The sequence below is a fragment of the Bactrocera latifrons genome, unplaced genomic scaffold (genome assembly GCF_001853355.1).
Source record: "Bactrocera latifrons isolate USDA-ARS-PBARC rearing strain unplaced genomic scaffold, ASM185335v1 scaffold_219, whole genome shotgun sequence".
Classification (NCBI taxonomy): domain Eukaryota; kingdom Metazoa; phylum Arthropoda; class Insecta; order Diptera; family Tephritidae; genus Bactrocera; species Bactrocera latifrons.
Genome location: NW_017535730.1, coordinates 363,221 through 380,241, shown reverse-complemented (window position 1 = coordinate 380,241; position 17,021 = coordinate 363,221). Strand labels below are relative to the sequence as shown.

Sequence of the window (17,021 nt, the reverse complement as noted above, 5' to 3'; positions counted from 1 at the left end):
CAATTTAAAAAATACATTAAAATGTGCACAAATGCCAATAATTCACATCTAACAAAAATACTTCTTGCAACAATTATAAATTTAAAGCTGTTAGCTGGGAAGTTGCGACAAAAAATCGTTTAACATTGATGAAACGTAGTAATAAAAATGTACATATATCTATCATTTTCCTGGATCAAAAATGCATTAAATTAAATTTGAAGCAGACTTTTTATAAAGAATGCTCAATTAACTTTAGCTCATGTTTTACAACCCTATTTTAAAATGCAATATTGTCATTGAAAAAATTCTCTTTTTGTTTTTTGCACCAAACAGACATAAAAGAAATAAATAACAGTATAGTTTTTTTCAATTTATCCAAATCTTTTTATTTATTAGTAATTACACAATTTAATGGATTTATTTACAATGCCACAGTAACAATTTGACGTATCAAACCCTCCGTTTCGGAGTTAACGTYATCAATGTAAATACATACCTTTTTGTAGAGTTGATTGAATGGAGAAAACTGTTGATAAAGAAAACACAATCATTAGTTAAATAAAAAAATATACTTCATTGAAAAAAAATATAAATATATAAGCTATTTATCAGTAGGACCTATTTTTGAGGATGTTTTGTTGCGGTTATTGTGAATCATGTYACAAAAATCAGCTTTCCTTGTTTCATCAATAAAATATATGCAATTCCAGAAGCTAAATTATGCACTAACAAAATTTTGCTTACCTAGGAACAATAAACAAAGCAAGCGGCGGCCATTTTGTGTGTCGTATGCAGTCGGCACGATGTTTTGCTTTCGGTGTCCACGTCAATAATTCGGCATATATGTACATATTTCAGATACAAAGGGAGTTAGTTAACAATTGTACGACAGTCGGGTTAACATAACCGGTATGAAGGCGAATTTTGYACCGGTGAATAACCTTCAACTGGGTAGCACTCCAGGCATGTTTCTAGCCACAACAATTTAAGCATTCTGTGAAAAAGACATAAGACTTCATTAAAATCTTTTAATTCATTTTTACTGCTTTTCAATATTTAATAATTTATCAAACAATCAGTAGGACCTATTTTTGAGGATGTTTTGTTGCGGTTATTGTGAATCATATCACAAAAATCAGCTTTCCTTGTTTCATCAAAAACAGTTGATAAAGTTATATAAATATATCGTTAGTTAATCAAAAATTACCTGAAAATTTAACCGCCACAGCCTATATATAATCCATGTTAACAAGTACTTTAATTTCTGGATTTTATTTTGTGAAAAAAATTATTGGAGACAACCAACTACATCGCGAAAGTGGAGAGTTTTGTTTCCTGCCAAAGACAATAGATTTCATGTTAACTTCACTGCAAACTTTTTTTGTAAACATATATACATTTTTTTTAATCAGTAGGACCTATTTTGAAGTAAGTTTTGTTGCGGTTAATGTGAATCATGCCACATAAATCAGAATCCTTTTCTCATCATATAACAATTTTAGAACTATACAATTATGAGTATTGAAATTCGAAATAAATTAGTAAATACTACATGAAACATTATCAGCAAACTTTAATGATACATTTTTAAAGTAAAAATTATAACCATAATAAAATAATATAAAAAAATTACAGATAATTACTACCCCACAAATTTTCAATTTTTTTTTCCATTGCGAGTTTCTTGAAACGTGACAATTTCGCTTTTTAGTACTCATTTAACAATTTTAAATACTTAAACACACCAGAATCTTTTCTTCTTCTCACATGTGTTCAACATCAGGAATCAAAATTTATTAAAAATTCCATACAGTTGAACGCTTACCTGAATATGTTTATCTGTTTCATCCTCTGATTTCTAACATAACCTCTGACAAGCATAAGAAAAATTGCTAAAAAAAAAATTAACAAAAATTCATTGTGGATTTGGTTCTGAATGAATAGAAATTGGACTTCAGTAAGACCAATCAATTCGCATTCAACATGACATTTTTTTTCAGTTAGGGGCGAAAGTAATTGTTCATCATATAAAATGTTTTTAAATCTTAACAGTAAAGTAACAAATCAAACTTACAATTTTCATAGCGATTTGCCACGTATAATGGTAATAGGTGTTAAGCGCTCGCAACCGCCAACGAAACTGAAAATAGAAAATAAATACCTTTTTTATAAACTTTTTTGTAAAAAGAATAATTAMATTTTTTTATATATAACCGTAATCAGTAAGACCAATCAATTCGCATTCAACATGAATTTTTTTCAGTTAGGGGCGAAAGTAATTGTTCATCATGCAATAAAACTAATATAAATTATATTTAATACTTTTATACTTACGTTTATRTTCAAAAGTGACGTGATAATACGAATATTTAAGGCTGCACAAATGTTTTCCACTTCCCATATAATATAACTGAAATTGAAAACAAATAAGTTAGTATACTGAGTATATACAGTGATTTCAATAGGAATTGTTTACACATTTTTCAGTAAGACCAATCAATTCGCATTCAACATGAAATTTTTTTCAGTTAGGGGCGAAAGTAATTGTTCATCATACAAAATTTTTTTAAATCTTAACAGTAAAATAACAAATCAAACTTACAATTTTCATAGCGATTTGCCATGCCACGTAATAGGAGTTAAGCGCTCGCAACCGCCAACGAAACTGAAAATAGAAAATAAATACCTTTTTTATAAACTTTTTTGTAAAAAGAATAATTAAATTTTTTTATATATAACCTTAATCAGTAAGACCAATCAATTCGCATTCAACATGAATTTTATTCAGTTAGGGGCGAAAGTAATTGTTCATCATTCAATAGAGGAATGAATTTAATGACATACAAGCAGGGTTRCGAATTTTTTAATTAAAATTTTTAAGTTTTCCAAACATTTTGGTTGAAAATTATATACAATTCTTTTAATTATCATTTAGAGYTTAATGCTTGGGATTAAAAAATTTACATTTAATTTTGCTTTTTTTTATTTTTAATTAGAAATTATGCCTTAAAATTGTTTGTTACTTTTCAGTACGGTATTTAGGTTTTTTTTTTACAAATCGGGTATTTAGGTATGATTTTTCAGTTATTTTTTAATTCATTGTTCGTGATGATTTTTTTTAATTTTCAAACCAATATTTATGACAATTCTTTGTTTTTAATTTGCAATCTAATAATTTTTTTCATTCCAGTATACGTGATTTATATATACATATATATATTTTTTTTCAATCCAGTATTTGCTATTTTTTATTCTCAATTCAGTATTTTGATTAAAAATTGATTTTTAATTTTCAATACGGTAGTCGAAGTTAGAAATTTGGAAATTATTTTTTAAATGTTAATTCAATAATTTCTTAATGTATTATATGCGACCCTGCTTACAGCATAACGTTAGTTCAACTTACATTTCACAAAATGGCTGCAACTAACGGAACGACTGCAATTAACGAAAAGGTAATCTGAAATAAAACGAAAAAATTAGCAAATCGCTTATTTTTATGCGATAAAATTGTATAAAGCGTCTGCTCAGTAAGACCAATCAATCGCATTCAACAGTTAGATATTTTCAGTTAGGGGCGAAAGTAATTGATCATAACATCAATTATATTTCAATTTTTTTTTATTGGTTTAACATAATTACCTGCATATATAGAACGGCAAGCATATTTTGTTTACGTTGAAATTTCAAGCTCGTGATTTAGGCAGCTGAGATCTGTAATACGAATAATTTAATGAAATGTTTATGCATACATAAATAAAGCAAAGTACTAACCTTAATGGTATGACTTACTAAAATTATTAGAACTTGGAAATATTTAACAAAAATCTCAAGAGATTAAGTCTAAACAGCTTAAGAAAAAGTTTCGTTTTTTATAGGCTACATTATATATTTTCATGTTTTTGTTGTCAGCCACATATTGGTAATATACCATTTGAACAGCTGAGAAATTAAGTAGTCTACAGTTACCAGACTTATCTTTAATCTTATAGCTACAATACATAATATGTAATTATTGTATTATTTTGTATATTTGCTGAGGTCGACTATTGTGTTGTCAATTCATAGAAAAATATATGCCTTAGAAAGACCACAACTGAACCTACTCAGACTTATTTCTGAGTCAACCTTAAAATTTTTTGCAAACAATTTTGTATTAAAAAAAAAGAAGTTAACTAAAATTAATGCAATAGAACGGTACTCTATAAAATGCACTGCAATAGACTTGAATTTTTCGATCTACAAAGGCTTAATTCATTCCTCAGCTTCTTTTTCTCTRTCTTTGTTCTTCTTCTTCTTCTTCTTTTTCTCCTTCTTTTCTGTCACCTCCGCTTCCTCTTCCACCACTACTGTTTCTTCGGGAGCCTCTTTATCGGATTTGTGCTTCTTTTTCTTCTTCTTTTCGGACTTTTCAATATCAGCTGGTACCACGGATGCAGTGTTCTCATCTTGGCTGGTCACACTCAATTTGCGCTAAAATAAAATAAAATATTWAAAATAATTAACACAACTCCAAGATATGTAATTTTGAGGTTTTATTATGTTATAAATGATATAAGATATTTTTATCTTACCTTTTTACCCTCCTCTGTACTGCCGCCATGATTTGGCGTTGTATTTTGTGGCGCTACAGCTGCCGCAGGYTTCTTTGCATTGTAATCAACGAAGCCGGTTAACCACTCCTTGGGTGTATTTTCATTCGGACGTCCATATTTATCCAATTTTCCTGCCGCAATGAGYGCTTTCTTTGCTGAAGCTTTAGGGCCTAGGCCCCATTTGCGCGGATATGTATCTCTCTCCATGATAACACGTTTGATCTTTGCTACGACACCGTGGTCACATGATGCCATTGTTGCTGTTGTCATTTGAGCAATAGCCAAACAAATTGCCTCACCCTTTGTTGTGACGATRACAATTTCTTGATCAATTTCAATACCATCCTCATAGCGTAAGACACCGGGCAACATGATTTTCGCACCGTAACAAACAGCGTTGACCTAAAGAATATATGTTAGAATTAGAAGCTTTTCCAACTGTCAATGGACATACTTGTATGTAACTGTATATATATATATATATAGATGTGCTCCGAATCTTTCTTTGGTGCAACAAATTTGTTTGATATTGCCACATACACACATCGGATGAACATTGTTGTTCCCAATCATAGTCACAGGAAAAAATGGAAAATATTTTCCCTGCCGGCTTATATCATGGGGTAAATGATATTTTTATAAATCATAAATAAGAGAGCCAACTTATAACTAGAGACACAAATGTATTCTGAATAAATCTTTATTTTGAGGCAGGTAAGACGCCTGGAAATATACACACATCGGAAAAAAGTTTATGTTCCCAATCATAGTCACAGAAAAAACTAGGGAGTACTTTTTCTGCCGGCTTATATCATGGGGTACATATTTATATTAAATTGAAAAATAAACAAGACATTTTGCCATTAAAATATTAATAAATTTTAGGTTGGACATGAATTTAAGACTGCTTATAATTTTAAATTGTAGCAATTCGACAAGAAACCACATGGTCTAAAATAGAAATAAGAACTTACCGAGCTATCTTTCATTATAATGCGCTTGTGGTTAACAAGTAAACCTTCCAAAGGCTTGATTACTCGTCGCAACATCGACTCATCTTTGTGATTTTCATACAGGTACATAGCATCCAAGACATCRTGCATCGTAACCATACCATCACGCTCAGACTGTATACCAGAACGTACACGTCTCAGTTCTAACATTTGGCCACCAACTCCTAGCACTAAGCCCAAATGTACGCACATGGTACGAATGTACGAACCCGCCTCACAGCTAACCCAAAAAACACCTTTAGCATATGAAGCAAAATAGAAAGAAAAAGCATACAATATATGAAGAAATGTGCTTCTGCATCATTAAACAAAAGCTTATTTTAATTTAGCATTTATTATTATTAATTGAAAATAACACTACTCATATTGAGATGAGTTGTTAATTCAATATGCCCATGCCTTCTTATTGCTTATAATAATAAAAAGAACTATATACGAAAACTCCACTCACCCATATTACGAGCCTCATCATAGTCCAAGAGTTTACTATCATAAACTGTACGAACACGCAATTGTCTTTTGACAGCTGAAATTAAAGGTGGTCGTTGGAAGAGTGCACCACGCAATTTTTCCAATCCTTGACGAACTTTTGCTACCGACTCAACTGGTGAATGTAGCTTGAATATGGCAACGTATTCTTTACCAGCACTTTGTTGTGACTTAACTAGGCGTGTTGCGCGATCAATACACACAATAAGACAACCTAGTATATGTCAACATTCAATTTAGATTTTTAGTTTTAACGCCATATAATARTATAATCACCCGTCACTTTTGGATCCAACGTTCCAGAATGTCCAGTTTTCTCAACTTTTAGAATTTTCTTTATCCAGGCGACAACTTCGTGTGAACTTGGATTAGATGGTTTATCCAAATTAATGAAACCGGACTTCATATATTCTTGAATATTTCTATTAAGTGGAGAAGAGCCATGAGGTAAAGGTGTATAGTGGTTCGTACGCACATTCAGTTTRTCGAAATTTTTCAACAACAAAGGCCATTGCGAAGCATCTAACTTCACAGATTTTTCAGACGGCTTAAYAGAAAAGTCGCCAGATTTTTGTAGCGCTCCAAGATCATCCACATCAATTGGCTCTTCCTTAATTTTCTTCTTTTTCTTTTCCTTTTTGATTWCTACAATTTTTAAGAAAACCCACGAGGTATTTTTTGTAAATAACCGTACACGAGAAAAACGGAAATATACATAATTTTGAACAATTAAAGTCTCAGTTAAATGAATTTTTCTTTAAAATCAGYCAATAACCAAATAATCTCTTACCAATATCCGCCATTATTTTAAAATTATTCACAAATTTATTGAACAAATATTCGACACGTTTTATAAAGCAACACGTCCGGCGAGTGAAAGGAAGGTTAGAAACAGTCAAAAACACAAGATGTCAAAATGTATACACGTGTTTGACACAGAGTGACTATTTCTCATAAGTATGTCATGATAATATTTGAACGGGAAGAAAATTTTATTTATTTTGTAAAAACAATCAAAAGTTCTTTCGAAATTTACAAAAGTTGTTTTGAAAGGTCCAAGGCTTTTTTTCGAAAATTTAATAATGCATTCAAAGAATTTATCCTTTTCGTAATAAACCCTATATTAATTGTGATATAATAAGCATTCGATATACATATGTAGTATCGGTATACTAAACACCCACATTAGCGGGCTTAATTTACATATATTTGCGTATTTGACCCCATTTTTCGTTAAATTTATATTGATTTTCCAAAAATACCAAAATTTCTATCAATAATTTATCTTATTCATTTTTATTTTACTTGTTTTTAATAAACAAACAAATTTCAGCTGCCTAAATGCACAAGTCTGCCGTGTGTCACCATAAAATTTCAATGCGCATTAGCTTTGCTCGTCCGTCAGGGCTATAAATCACTTTTCATCGAAAATAAATTTTTGTATTTCCAATGTTGAAATTTGGATATACATACATCCTGTCAACCCTGGAAATTGCAACCCTACTACAGTTGCTGAATAGTGCTGAATTGTCTAACGATGGGTTTATGAAATTCAAAATGGCATTTTTCGGTCTTGTGTAAAGTCGATTTGATTATTTTAGCGCCATTTATAAATATTTGTTAAGTGAATTCTTACAATAAGACAGAAAAATAGCCATACCATAATTGTTAATATAATATTAGTTTAAAAAAACACATTTTATTAATTTAAAAGCGACGATTTGCAAAAAGAAAATGCCGCGTACGAAGGTTTCCAAATCTACCAAACGTTTTCGTGAAACGTCAAATTCTGAGGAAAAATTGCGKGAGTTTGAAGCATCATTTGATGGCTATTTGCACGCATTAGAATTAAAAGGAAAAGCGCAAATAAAATCTATTGAAGACAAGTTTTATGTGTTACTAATGGGCACCGATTCAAATGTCCTTAATTTACTAATGGGAGATGTACTGTCTTTGGTATGCGTCACTGATGATTATTTCAAAACAAATTTTTAATAATTGTATTGGTTCGTTTTATTTGAAGAATTTAACAAAACCTGAAGATTGCAAAAAATATTTGAATACTTTGGCGGTAAACAATAGCGCTGGTGGCGCCAAACAAACCTCCGGAAAGCAATTAAACCCAAACGATGAAGGTAATTAAAAAACAAACTAACAATTATAATATGAACTTAATTATGGGGMAATTATATTAAATGTTGGTGTTGGCTCTTTTTTCTCTTTCGCTATTACACATTTTGTAACAAATATACATCATCACCCGCATTTCCATACTTGGTCACAATCTTGAATGCATTCAAAAAATATAAAAACAAAAACAAAAATTGGTAAAAGGTTACCTTACAGAGGATAGCACAAATGGTGGCAGTACAATAGGTATCTCAACCTCAACTTTAAGTGCATATAGTCGGGCATCTATTAAACAACAGCAACAGCGTGGTCGCACTCCTGGGCCGCTAAGTTCAGCTAGAGCTCGGCGTCCGCGTCGTAGTCGATCAGCTTGTGATGATTTAGTGCARGTGTCCACATTAAAGTCAACAAGTTCCTCTACGGTTATGGATACTCGTATTTCACGGAGCAAAATGCGTACACCAACTGCTACACGCTCCAAAGCTTTTAGTGCTGATCGTTCATCACAAATATGCGGGCAACAGTTCTCAATGACAATGTCGGCATCATCTCCGGCGGCAGCATTTTTACGATGGCCGAAACCTGGTGAAGTGGTATTGTCCAAATGTGGTAGCCCAGTAGTTGCTCAAGTGTAAGTTTGCCATATTAGACATACAAGAAGATTATTTTTAATTTTTAAATTTATTTTTAATGTAGGATGCCCGATAAGTTTGCCAATGTGAATATACCTACAAAGAATGGTGTGTTTTCATTACGACCAAAGAAACTGGAGGAACTAAAATCGGACATAATCGATGCTATTGATGCAGACACACTTAACCAAATCAAAACATTACATGACAATTTAAATTTAATCATGAAAATGGCTGATGGCTCCTCAACGAAATAGTGCTTGTCATCGTATGACTTCGTTTCATTTATATAAGTATTACTTACTTTCTTCATTATATATAATGTTAACATTATAATTGACTTAATTTATCATATTTTACATAGAAATTATTCCTTTTGTAATGAAATTGTTGAAAAATATCTAATATATGTGGGATCTTGTAAACACATTGTAATGGAACGAACTTTTGGTGTATCAAAAGGACAAAGTTCGAAAGGATTTTTATCCTTGTTAAGAAATTGTGAATGAGATATGTATGTATAAAAAAGAACTCATGTAGAAAAATATTTTATTTAGATCGTGTAGAAAAACGCTAAAACCAATAACATTTCATGAAACCATTTCTTTTAATTTTGTAGAATTTAATAAATAATAAAGCAGTTAAAATAAATTTTAGTTTGCAATTAAATTAAACTTTGCTGGCGTGGAAACCACTTACGCGGTTATAGCCGAGTTATCAACAGTTTGCCAGTAATTTTTTTCCGCAAAATGGCGCCAATTAGRGATTCCAAGCGAAGCCAGGTCATTCTCCACCTGAGGTCCTTCCTGATCCTGACGGAGCGTTAGGTGTTGCTCAACGTCAGTTTTCCGAGSCTGCTTTCTTCCTTTCATTGGGRGTGATTTTAATGTGGCGGGTCCCAAACYCAACGCATAACCCTGAGGATGGGATGTTTCGCCTTCAAACGGATGTTCTCACTCTACCCAGAGGATACTTGGTCAACTACCGGAAGTCGTGAACTGCTTTAGTCATATGTATAAGAATTATTTCTTTCCACTCCCAGGAGCTTAGAGAACATACCTCACTTGCGTGAACTTCTCATTTAAATTTCATCCTAAGAGACATATTTTACAAAGATTTTGTGTAACATTTAATTCAAAACATGTTAAACTAGTTTATTTAAAAAAAAAATTGTGTTCAATAAAAATTCACTGCAGATGGAAAATGTTACTGCAATATTAAGGTTCTACCGAGATTTGAACTCGGATCGCTGGATTCAAAGTCCAGAGTGCTAACCATTACACCATAGAACCGCTTACTTCTATTTTCACATTGTGCTATATCAACTACAGCCACTTTAACATTGTCATTTCCGCATTAACATTATCTGTTMGTTGTAAAAATCATCAATAACAGATATGCCTGTTCTGTCAAATAACAGAGTATTACAGAAACTGGTAGTAAGTATATATAAATACTGTAGATTTCACGTACATAGTTATGTCAGAGAACTTAAATCATAATAAAATGTTTTAAGTTCTCTGGTTATGTACGCGATGAATATGTGCGACGTATGTATGCTTTTATAAAAAAATATCCGAGAATTAGTAATCGAACATTAAGATATGCATACGCGTATGTGTATGTACATATAAATGTTTTATTACTCAACCTAAAAATATAATCGTCTGAACCTGTGGCAGACACATAAGAAAAAATTCAATAAATTCAAAMAACTATATAAAATAAAATATTTTTTTCTAATAATTGAATCTCCATAAGTTAACCGAAATTATCTTGAGCCACGCCGAACGAATGTAACGCTGAATCGAAAATAATATTTCATTTATTTTCACGTGGGTTTCTTACAAAAACATGTTAAAACATGAACTGAATGAACTTTTTGTAGTATCAAAGTATATCACTTGTTTTTTATATAGTATTTTTAAAGTTTTGACACAAAAATCAAAGCAAACACTAATTTAATTAAAACTTTAATTTAATTGCTCTCCTGCCGCTGGTAAATAGATGGATTTGTATTTATATATTTATTATTATATTATTTAGCATGCATATTTCGTTCACATATTATTTTTATTAAATAATGTTCCAAAAAGTAGTCCATAGGACAAGGTTCTACCGAGATTTGAACTCGGATCGCTGGATTCAAAGTCCAGAGTGCTAACCATTACACCATAGAACCCTCTTACAAACACACATGCTAAATGCCATTTTTCTCATTTTGCTCTCATTCACATTAATTCGGCTATCCAATGTTATCGTCCAACGTTCAACAAAAAGAGTCTTCCGAATATCAACTCTTCGCATGCACAAATTATTTGATTGGAAACAGAATTGCCAGTTGCCTAGATACATAGAAACCCACTGTATTAACWTACATACATATTCACACTTCTTTATACATACATACGTACTCCAAATTACTAGTTACACTGTAGTATTACAACTTCCACACTAAAAAAAAGTTCTTTATCGAAGGAAGGAGTCTTCGTTAAGTTAACCAGGACTTAGCTGACAAATGCTTGCTAACAAGACATTGAGAAAGCGGCCCTAAAATATTTGGTTTCATTAATTATTATTGCGAACAAAAAATATGCCGATTTAGTTGCATTATATTAGCTTGTCAAATATATCCTTTSCGCTTTTTTGCTCTTTATTGAATGCTTTATAAAAAGTGTAACAGTGATCGGATTTAGTTCAGAAATGCGCCGTTTCGTTTGATAATCTGTTTCCATCTAGACGGCCACTTCATAAAACCCACCAGTTGTTCGCAATAGATGGTAGAATGAAGCGTCTGGCCATATGGAGCAGCTCATAGTGGATGATTCCCTTCCAATCAAACCAAACACACAGCAAAGTCTTCCTGGCCGTCAATCCCGGCTTGGACGCTGTTTGGGACGATTCACCGGCCTTCGACCACAACCGTTTACGCTTGATATTATCGTATGTCATACATTTTTCGGTGCCAGTCACCAACCGCTTCAAAAATGGGTCGATTCGTTTGCCGTTTCAGCAGCATAACGCAGGCGTTTAGAMGGTTTTTTTTTGCGTCAAATCATGCGGCATCCAAACATCAAGCTTTTTTGCGTATCCAGCTTTCTGCAGATGGTGGATGGCACCATTTTAATGGTTTGTTGACTAACTCCCATCTTCTGGGCGATGTCACGAGATGGCACATGCTGGTCTAACTCACAAAACAGTTACCGAGCCTGTGGGCGCGATGTGATTTGAGTTAAAAGTAATGAGCGAACCTGAGTGCCAGCTGGCTCTATAAAAGAAAAGCAGGCAACGTGCCTGGTCAGTGCTTAGGTGACTCTTGCGCCTCGTGTGATTTGATTTAAAAGTCATGAGGTGATCTTAGGGGAAGCTGGCTGCCAGCCAGGCACCGCTGATAGTGTTGAAATAACTTTGGTTTAGCCTAAACCATTTTGAAAAAAGTTTTATGTCTTTAACCAGTGTACCAATTCGTATTGAATTGTTTCTTCGCGACTCTTTTTCCAAAACTGGACTCATATCGTTCCTCAACCACCGTATTCGCTTCTGATTTGGTACCTTGTGACTTCTGGTTACTTCATCAAACTCAAAAAGTCAATTAGGGAACGCCGTTCTGAGATAAAAACCGAATCGAATAATGGTTTTAAAGCTATACCTTTAAAATACTATACTTCATTTGATTCTGTAAGAATTTCGGCTGTCAACGCGGAGACATCTTTTTTCCTAGGGCTTGGCCTCGTTATGGCGGAGCTTTGGATATCTGCCTTTGAAACTTTCTAAAARCTTTTATAATGTATCTGCCTTTGGAAAAATAAGAGGGTTAAATAAAATATTTCAGTTTTTATATGATGAAAATGCRCCGTAAATTTTTTTTCATAATTTTAAAATTTCTTAATTTATTCCTCCAAATCTATGTCGATTCTCTCAAAGCATAGCTCTCAAATAGTATTCCTTGTTGCAGTTTGGCCGGTTGAAAGGAATTCGGAGTGCATCACAATTTGATAATCGAAGAAAACTGTCAACATAACCTTAATTTTTGACCTGTTTTGACATGTTTTTTCTTATTCGGCTCTCCTTTGTCACGATAATCGGCCGATTTCGGGGTCGTAAGCATAGATCCAAGATCATCGCCAGTAATAATACGTTTCATTACATCCTGCCAGTCGGAAAGCATTGTCTCACAGACGTTAACGCGACGCGGCTTTTTGAAGAAATTGAGTGGTTTTGAAACCAAACGTACTTTTACTTTTCTTAGGATCAAATGATTCTTCAAAATGGTTTTCACTGATCCTTCCGATATTCCAATGATGCCAGTAAAGCCTCTAACTGTTAATCGGCAATTCTCAAGCACCAATTCCTTTATTTTATTGACGAATCGATGGTTTGTTGTTGTTTATGTCCGTCCGGGACGTGGTTCTCGGCCAACCCGTTCTCGGCCCTCTTTGAAAAATTAGTTCCAATCAAAAACATTTGTTCGGGACAAATATTTATCACCGAAGTTATTTTTCAACATTTTGAACTTTTCGGCACCTGAAATTTTATTCCGCACAGCTGTTGGTGACAGCCATATCAAACTAGAAAAAAAAATATTTCGACTAATGGTTTTTCGCGTGAAATTCAAATTAAGAACTCTTCCTATTTACCCAATTCGATAACGTAGCAGACGTTCCATTGCCCGACCATGAAGAAGTTCGCCATTACTCGTCTGAAGAACAACAAAGCAGCGGGGCCGATGGATTGCCGACCGAGCTATTCAAACACGGCGGCGAAGAACTGATAAGGAGCATGTATCAGCATCTTTTSTAAAATATAGTATATGCCCAAGGTTTGGAATTCGAGTGTGCTCCACCCAATCCACAAAAAGTTAGACCCCACAATTTGCTACCGTCGAGCGTATTGTGCGAAGGACCTTATCAGTGCGGCTTTAGACCTCTGAAATCTACAACTCACTAGATAACTCTTGCGCCAAAACTTGGAAAAGACCCTTGAAAGAGAATCGACACACACCACCTCTTCATTGATTTCAAAGCTTTTAAACAGCAGGAAAAGGAGCTGTCTTTATGCCCCGATATCTGATTTTAATATCCCCGCAAAACTAAACGTTGAGCAATACCAAAAGCTCCGTCAGAATCGGGAAGAACCTCTCCGAGCCGTTCGATACCAAACGAGGTTTCAGACAAGGCGACTTTCTTTTTCTTTGATATGCTCTTGGAGTAAATAATTCGAGCTGCAGAACTAAACAGTGAACAGTGAACAGAATAAAAAGGGCAAGAAGCTGGTGAACAATGGCAAGACAAACTTCTTCATCACACAAACAGTCGTCGCACTCGCGACTTGGCACCCACGTCACTGTTGACAGTCATAACATCGAAGTCTTAGAAAATTTCGTCTATCTTAGAACCAGCATTAACACTAAGAGCAACGTCAGCCTCGAAATCGAGGGAAGAATAACTCTTGCCAACAGGTGCTACTTTGAACTTAGTAAGCAATTGAGCCGACGTTCGATGGAACGATGAGCTGTATGAGATATACCACGACATTGACATAGTTCAGCGAATCAAGAGATAGGATTGCGCTGGCTACGTCATGTCGTACGTATAGTATGAATGGACGAAAACACTTCAACTCTGAAAGTATTCGACGCAATACCCGCCGTGGGAAGAAGAAGAAAGACCAGGTGGAGAAATTCATTCACTTGAAATCTCCAATTGGCGTCACATAACAAAAAGGAAAAACAACTGGCGCAATGTTGCCTACGCCAGTAAAGAAGAAGAAGTYTTACTATTTTTTGCCCACAGTAGTCTGCCTCACCTTTATGGCATTGCTGTTTTTATTGCTAATTATTCACACCATTCATAATTGAAAAAGACAACGCCATTAAATATTTATTTCAGATTATTTATTTATTTATTTATTTTTTTTTACCTTTAACATTACATAGTTTTTGTGGTGGTGTTGATTACTTATTCGTTACAAATTACATTTATAAAGAAGTATTGTTATTTTATTTTATTTTAAGATTAGTCGTGTTTCGACGCTTAAAAGATCACCAAAGTTACTGGATTCCCATATTTCGTTTTCGTTTAAGCACACAATTCACACATCATATGCAAAGAGATGAATGAATGTACATATGTATGTATAATGCCTGTTACTTTTTTGTTTATATGTATGTATGTATGTGTCAGAAAATGCATAAATGCCGAAAAATGTGTTTGCTACTTTAACATAATTTGCAGAAGTGAGTGCATACATACATATGTACGTTGTATGATTTTTTCTTCTTTTCGATAAATTAAATACATATCTCTAACTTATAACAGCATTTAAAAAAACAAATGTACATACATACATACATACAATATAATACATAAAAATGATGTTATTAATTTACTAAGTGTGTTGGTTTCGGTAATTTTTTAAAATGCATACGTTGCTGATTATGTCAAGCATATAGATAAGTCCTACACATGCATACACACGAATATACATATATTCAAATAGAAATATGTAGGCGCAAGTAAAATGAATTTAAAATTATTTTTAATCCCGGCATTGTCGTTAGTAAAATTACACCTGTGGCATATATACTTATACATATGCGTATTTATATGCATACTTGTATGTATTTGGTAAATCAGCTTCCATTCACACATTTATTTATTTATATATTATATAAGTATATGTTTCAACATTGGCAATCACGCCTGTAAATACTGTATGTATGTATATGCATGCATTAAGAGATTTATATAAATATGTTTTTTCTGCCTATTTGCAGCTCGATATTAAAGTGGTCAGCTCCCCGACTTCTTGATTTGTTKCAATGTTTTCGTGTTTCGATTATTTTTTATTGTAATTTATTTGTTTGTTGTTGTTTTACTTTGTCACTACGTATGAACGCCTGCTTATGTGCATATATACTGTRTAAATATGTCTTTATGTAAATAAACCATTCGTAAATTAGTGCAACAGCAGTAAGAAACAAGAAAAACGGCTGCACCGAAGCTATAAYATACTTCACAGGTGCAGTTTTTGGTAGCATTAAAGGGGTACAAAAAAAAACTACACCCTGTCAAGAAAGTATCGGTTATTTTTCATTTCCCCGATTGTAGCAAACCTTTGGATGATAGCTCTACCAAAGTTCGCGAAATTAAAAASTTTTGCATACAAAAACTTGAGTTCGTTGGGTCAGYTTGCATGGCAGCTATAAGCTTTAGTATATATAGGTCAACGCCTGCCTCGAAGCCGGAATATTCACTGAAACTTGGAAAAAGCAACGACTGGTGCTAATCAGTAAGAGAAAAGGAGATGCCAACTTGTCATCAGCATACCGTCAACTATGCATGCTTGATACAGCGGGAAAGCGCTATTAAGACTATTTAAACGCAGACTCGAAGCGGCTATTAACGAAGCTGAAGGACTGTCCTTTAGACAATACGGCTTCAGTCTCGGAAGATCAACTCTAGGAGCTATAAAATGCTTAATTGAAAGTGTAGAATCCGCGCAGCTTAGATGGCATAAACACAAGATAATAGTTTAGCTGCCCACTTTAGATGTCCGAAAGTCCATCAGCAGCGCTAGATGGGTGGATAAGATCGACGCTTAAAAGATCGAGTTTTAAAATCCTCGACTACCTCWGAGCTGATGCTACCATAGCAAGAGAAAACTGCTTCACGAAGAGAGGTGTAGCGGCAGGAACAGCACAAGGATCCATTCTGGGCTCAGATTTGTGGAACACCGGCAACGACGCTAAATTAAAACTTGAAATGCCAGACGAATYGTACTCAATTGGCTACACGGACGACATTACACCAAGATTTACAGTACACAGAAAAAGTGCGAAGAAATCTTAATCAGGTCATGATACGGACGTAGCCATGGCTCGACTCACGCAACCTCCATTACGCTACTGAAAAAACAGAGCTGCTATAGCAAAAAAGCCCTATAAATAAGTTCAATATTTTTAGGATACAAAAAGCAGTATACTACCTAGGCGTAAGAYTGCACCYCAGACTAACATTCTRGGTAAAAATCCAGCACGCCACAGGAAAGACAGCGAAGATCACCTCCTAACTGAGCAGACTAATGGCCAACATAGAAAGTGCCAGCCAAGAAAAGAGAAAGCTCCTAAGTCGATAACAATCAGCGTCCTGTTTCTGGGCAGACGTGCTTAAAAAGAAAAA

The 17,021-nt window shown here is 33.8% G+C and overlaps 2 protein-coding genes, 1 long non-coding RNA gene and 2 other non-coding genes across 6 annotated transcripts; 1 reads left to right on the top strand and 4 right to left on the bottom strand.

Annotated features, from left to right (window-relative positions):
• Positions 1 to 359: 359 nt before the first annotated feature.
• On the bottom strand, positions 360 to 2,600 carry LOC108968507. The gene is made up of 5 exons (XR_001993335.1): positions 2,585 to 2,600; positions 1,808 to 1,874; positions 1,190 to 1,317; positions 727 to 976; positions 360 to 508 (listed from the first exon to the last, which is right to left on the bottom strand). It is a non-coding gene; the product is annotated as an uncharacterized LOC108968507 (long non-coding RNA).
• Positions 2,601 to 3,840: 1,240 nt separating this feature from the next.
• LOC108968506 (H/ACA ribonucleoprotein complex subunit 4) lies at positions 3,841 to 6,882 on the bottom strand. The gene is made up of 6 exons (XM_018932591.1): positions 6,870 to 6,882; positions 6,356 to 6,724; positions 6,042 to 6,293; positions 5,552 to 5,826; positions 4,557 to 4,979; positions 3,841 to 4,455 (listed from the first exon to the last, which is right to left on the bottom strand). Exons 1-6 carry the CDS (start codon positions 6,880 to 6,882, stop codon positions 4,237 to 4,239), a joined length of 1,551 nt encoding a protein of 516 aa, XP_018788136.1. The 3' UTR covers positions 3,841 to 4,236.
• A 740-nt stretch (positions 6,883 to 7,622) lies between these two features.
• On the top strand, positions 7,623 to 9,492 carry LOC108968493 (borealin-like). 2 transcript variants are annotated; one of them, XM_018932557.1, is made up of 4 exons: positions 7,623 to 8,035; positions 8,103 to 8,214; positions 8,426 to 8,840; positions 8,906 to 9,492. In XM_018932557.1, exons 1-4 carry the CDS (start codon positions 7,814 to 7,816, stop codon positions 9,096 to 9,098), a joined length of 942 nt encoding a protein of 313 aa, XP_018788102.1. In that variant the 5' UTR covers positions 7,623 to 7,813; the 3' UTR covers positions 9,099 to 9,492. The 2 variants fall into 2 exon arrangements, with proteins under 2 accessions (XP_018788102.1, XP_018788101.1); XM_018932556.1 differs by having other exon boundaries at positions 7,624 to 8,035; positions 8,414 to 8,840.
• A 569-nt stretch (positions 9,493 to 10,061) lies between these two features.
• Trnaq-uug lies at positions 10,062 to 10,133 on the bottom strand. The gene has a single exon. It is a non-coding gene; the product is annotated as a tRNA-Gln (tRNA).
• An 818-nt stretch (positions 10,134 to 10,951) lies between these two features.
• On the bottom strand, positions 10,952 to 11,023 carry Trnaq-uug. Its single transcript has one exon. It is a non-coding gene; the product is annotated as a tRNA-Gln (tRNA).
• Between the last annotated feature and the right edge of the window lie 5,998 nt (positions 11,024 to 17,021).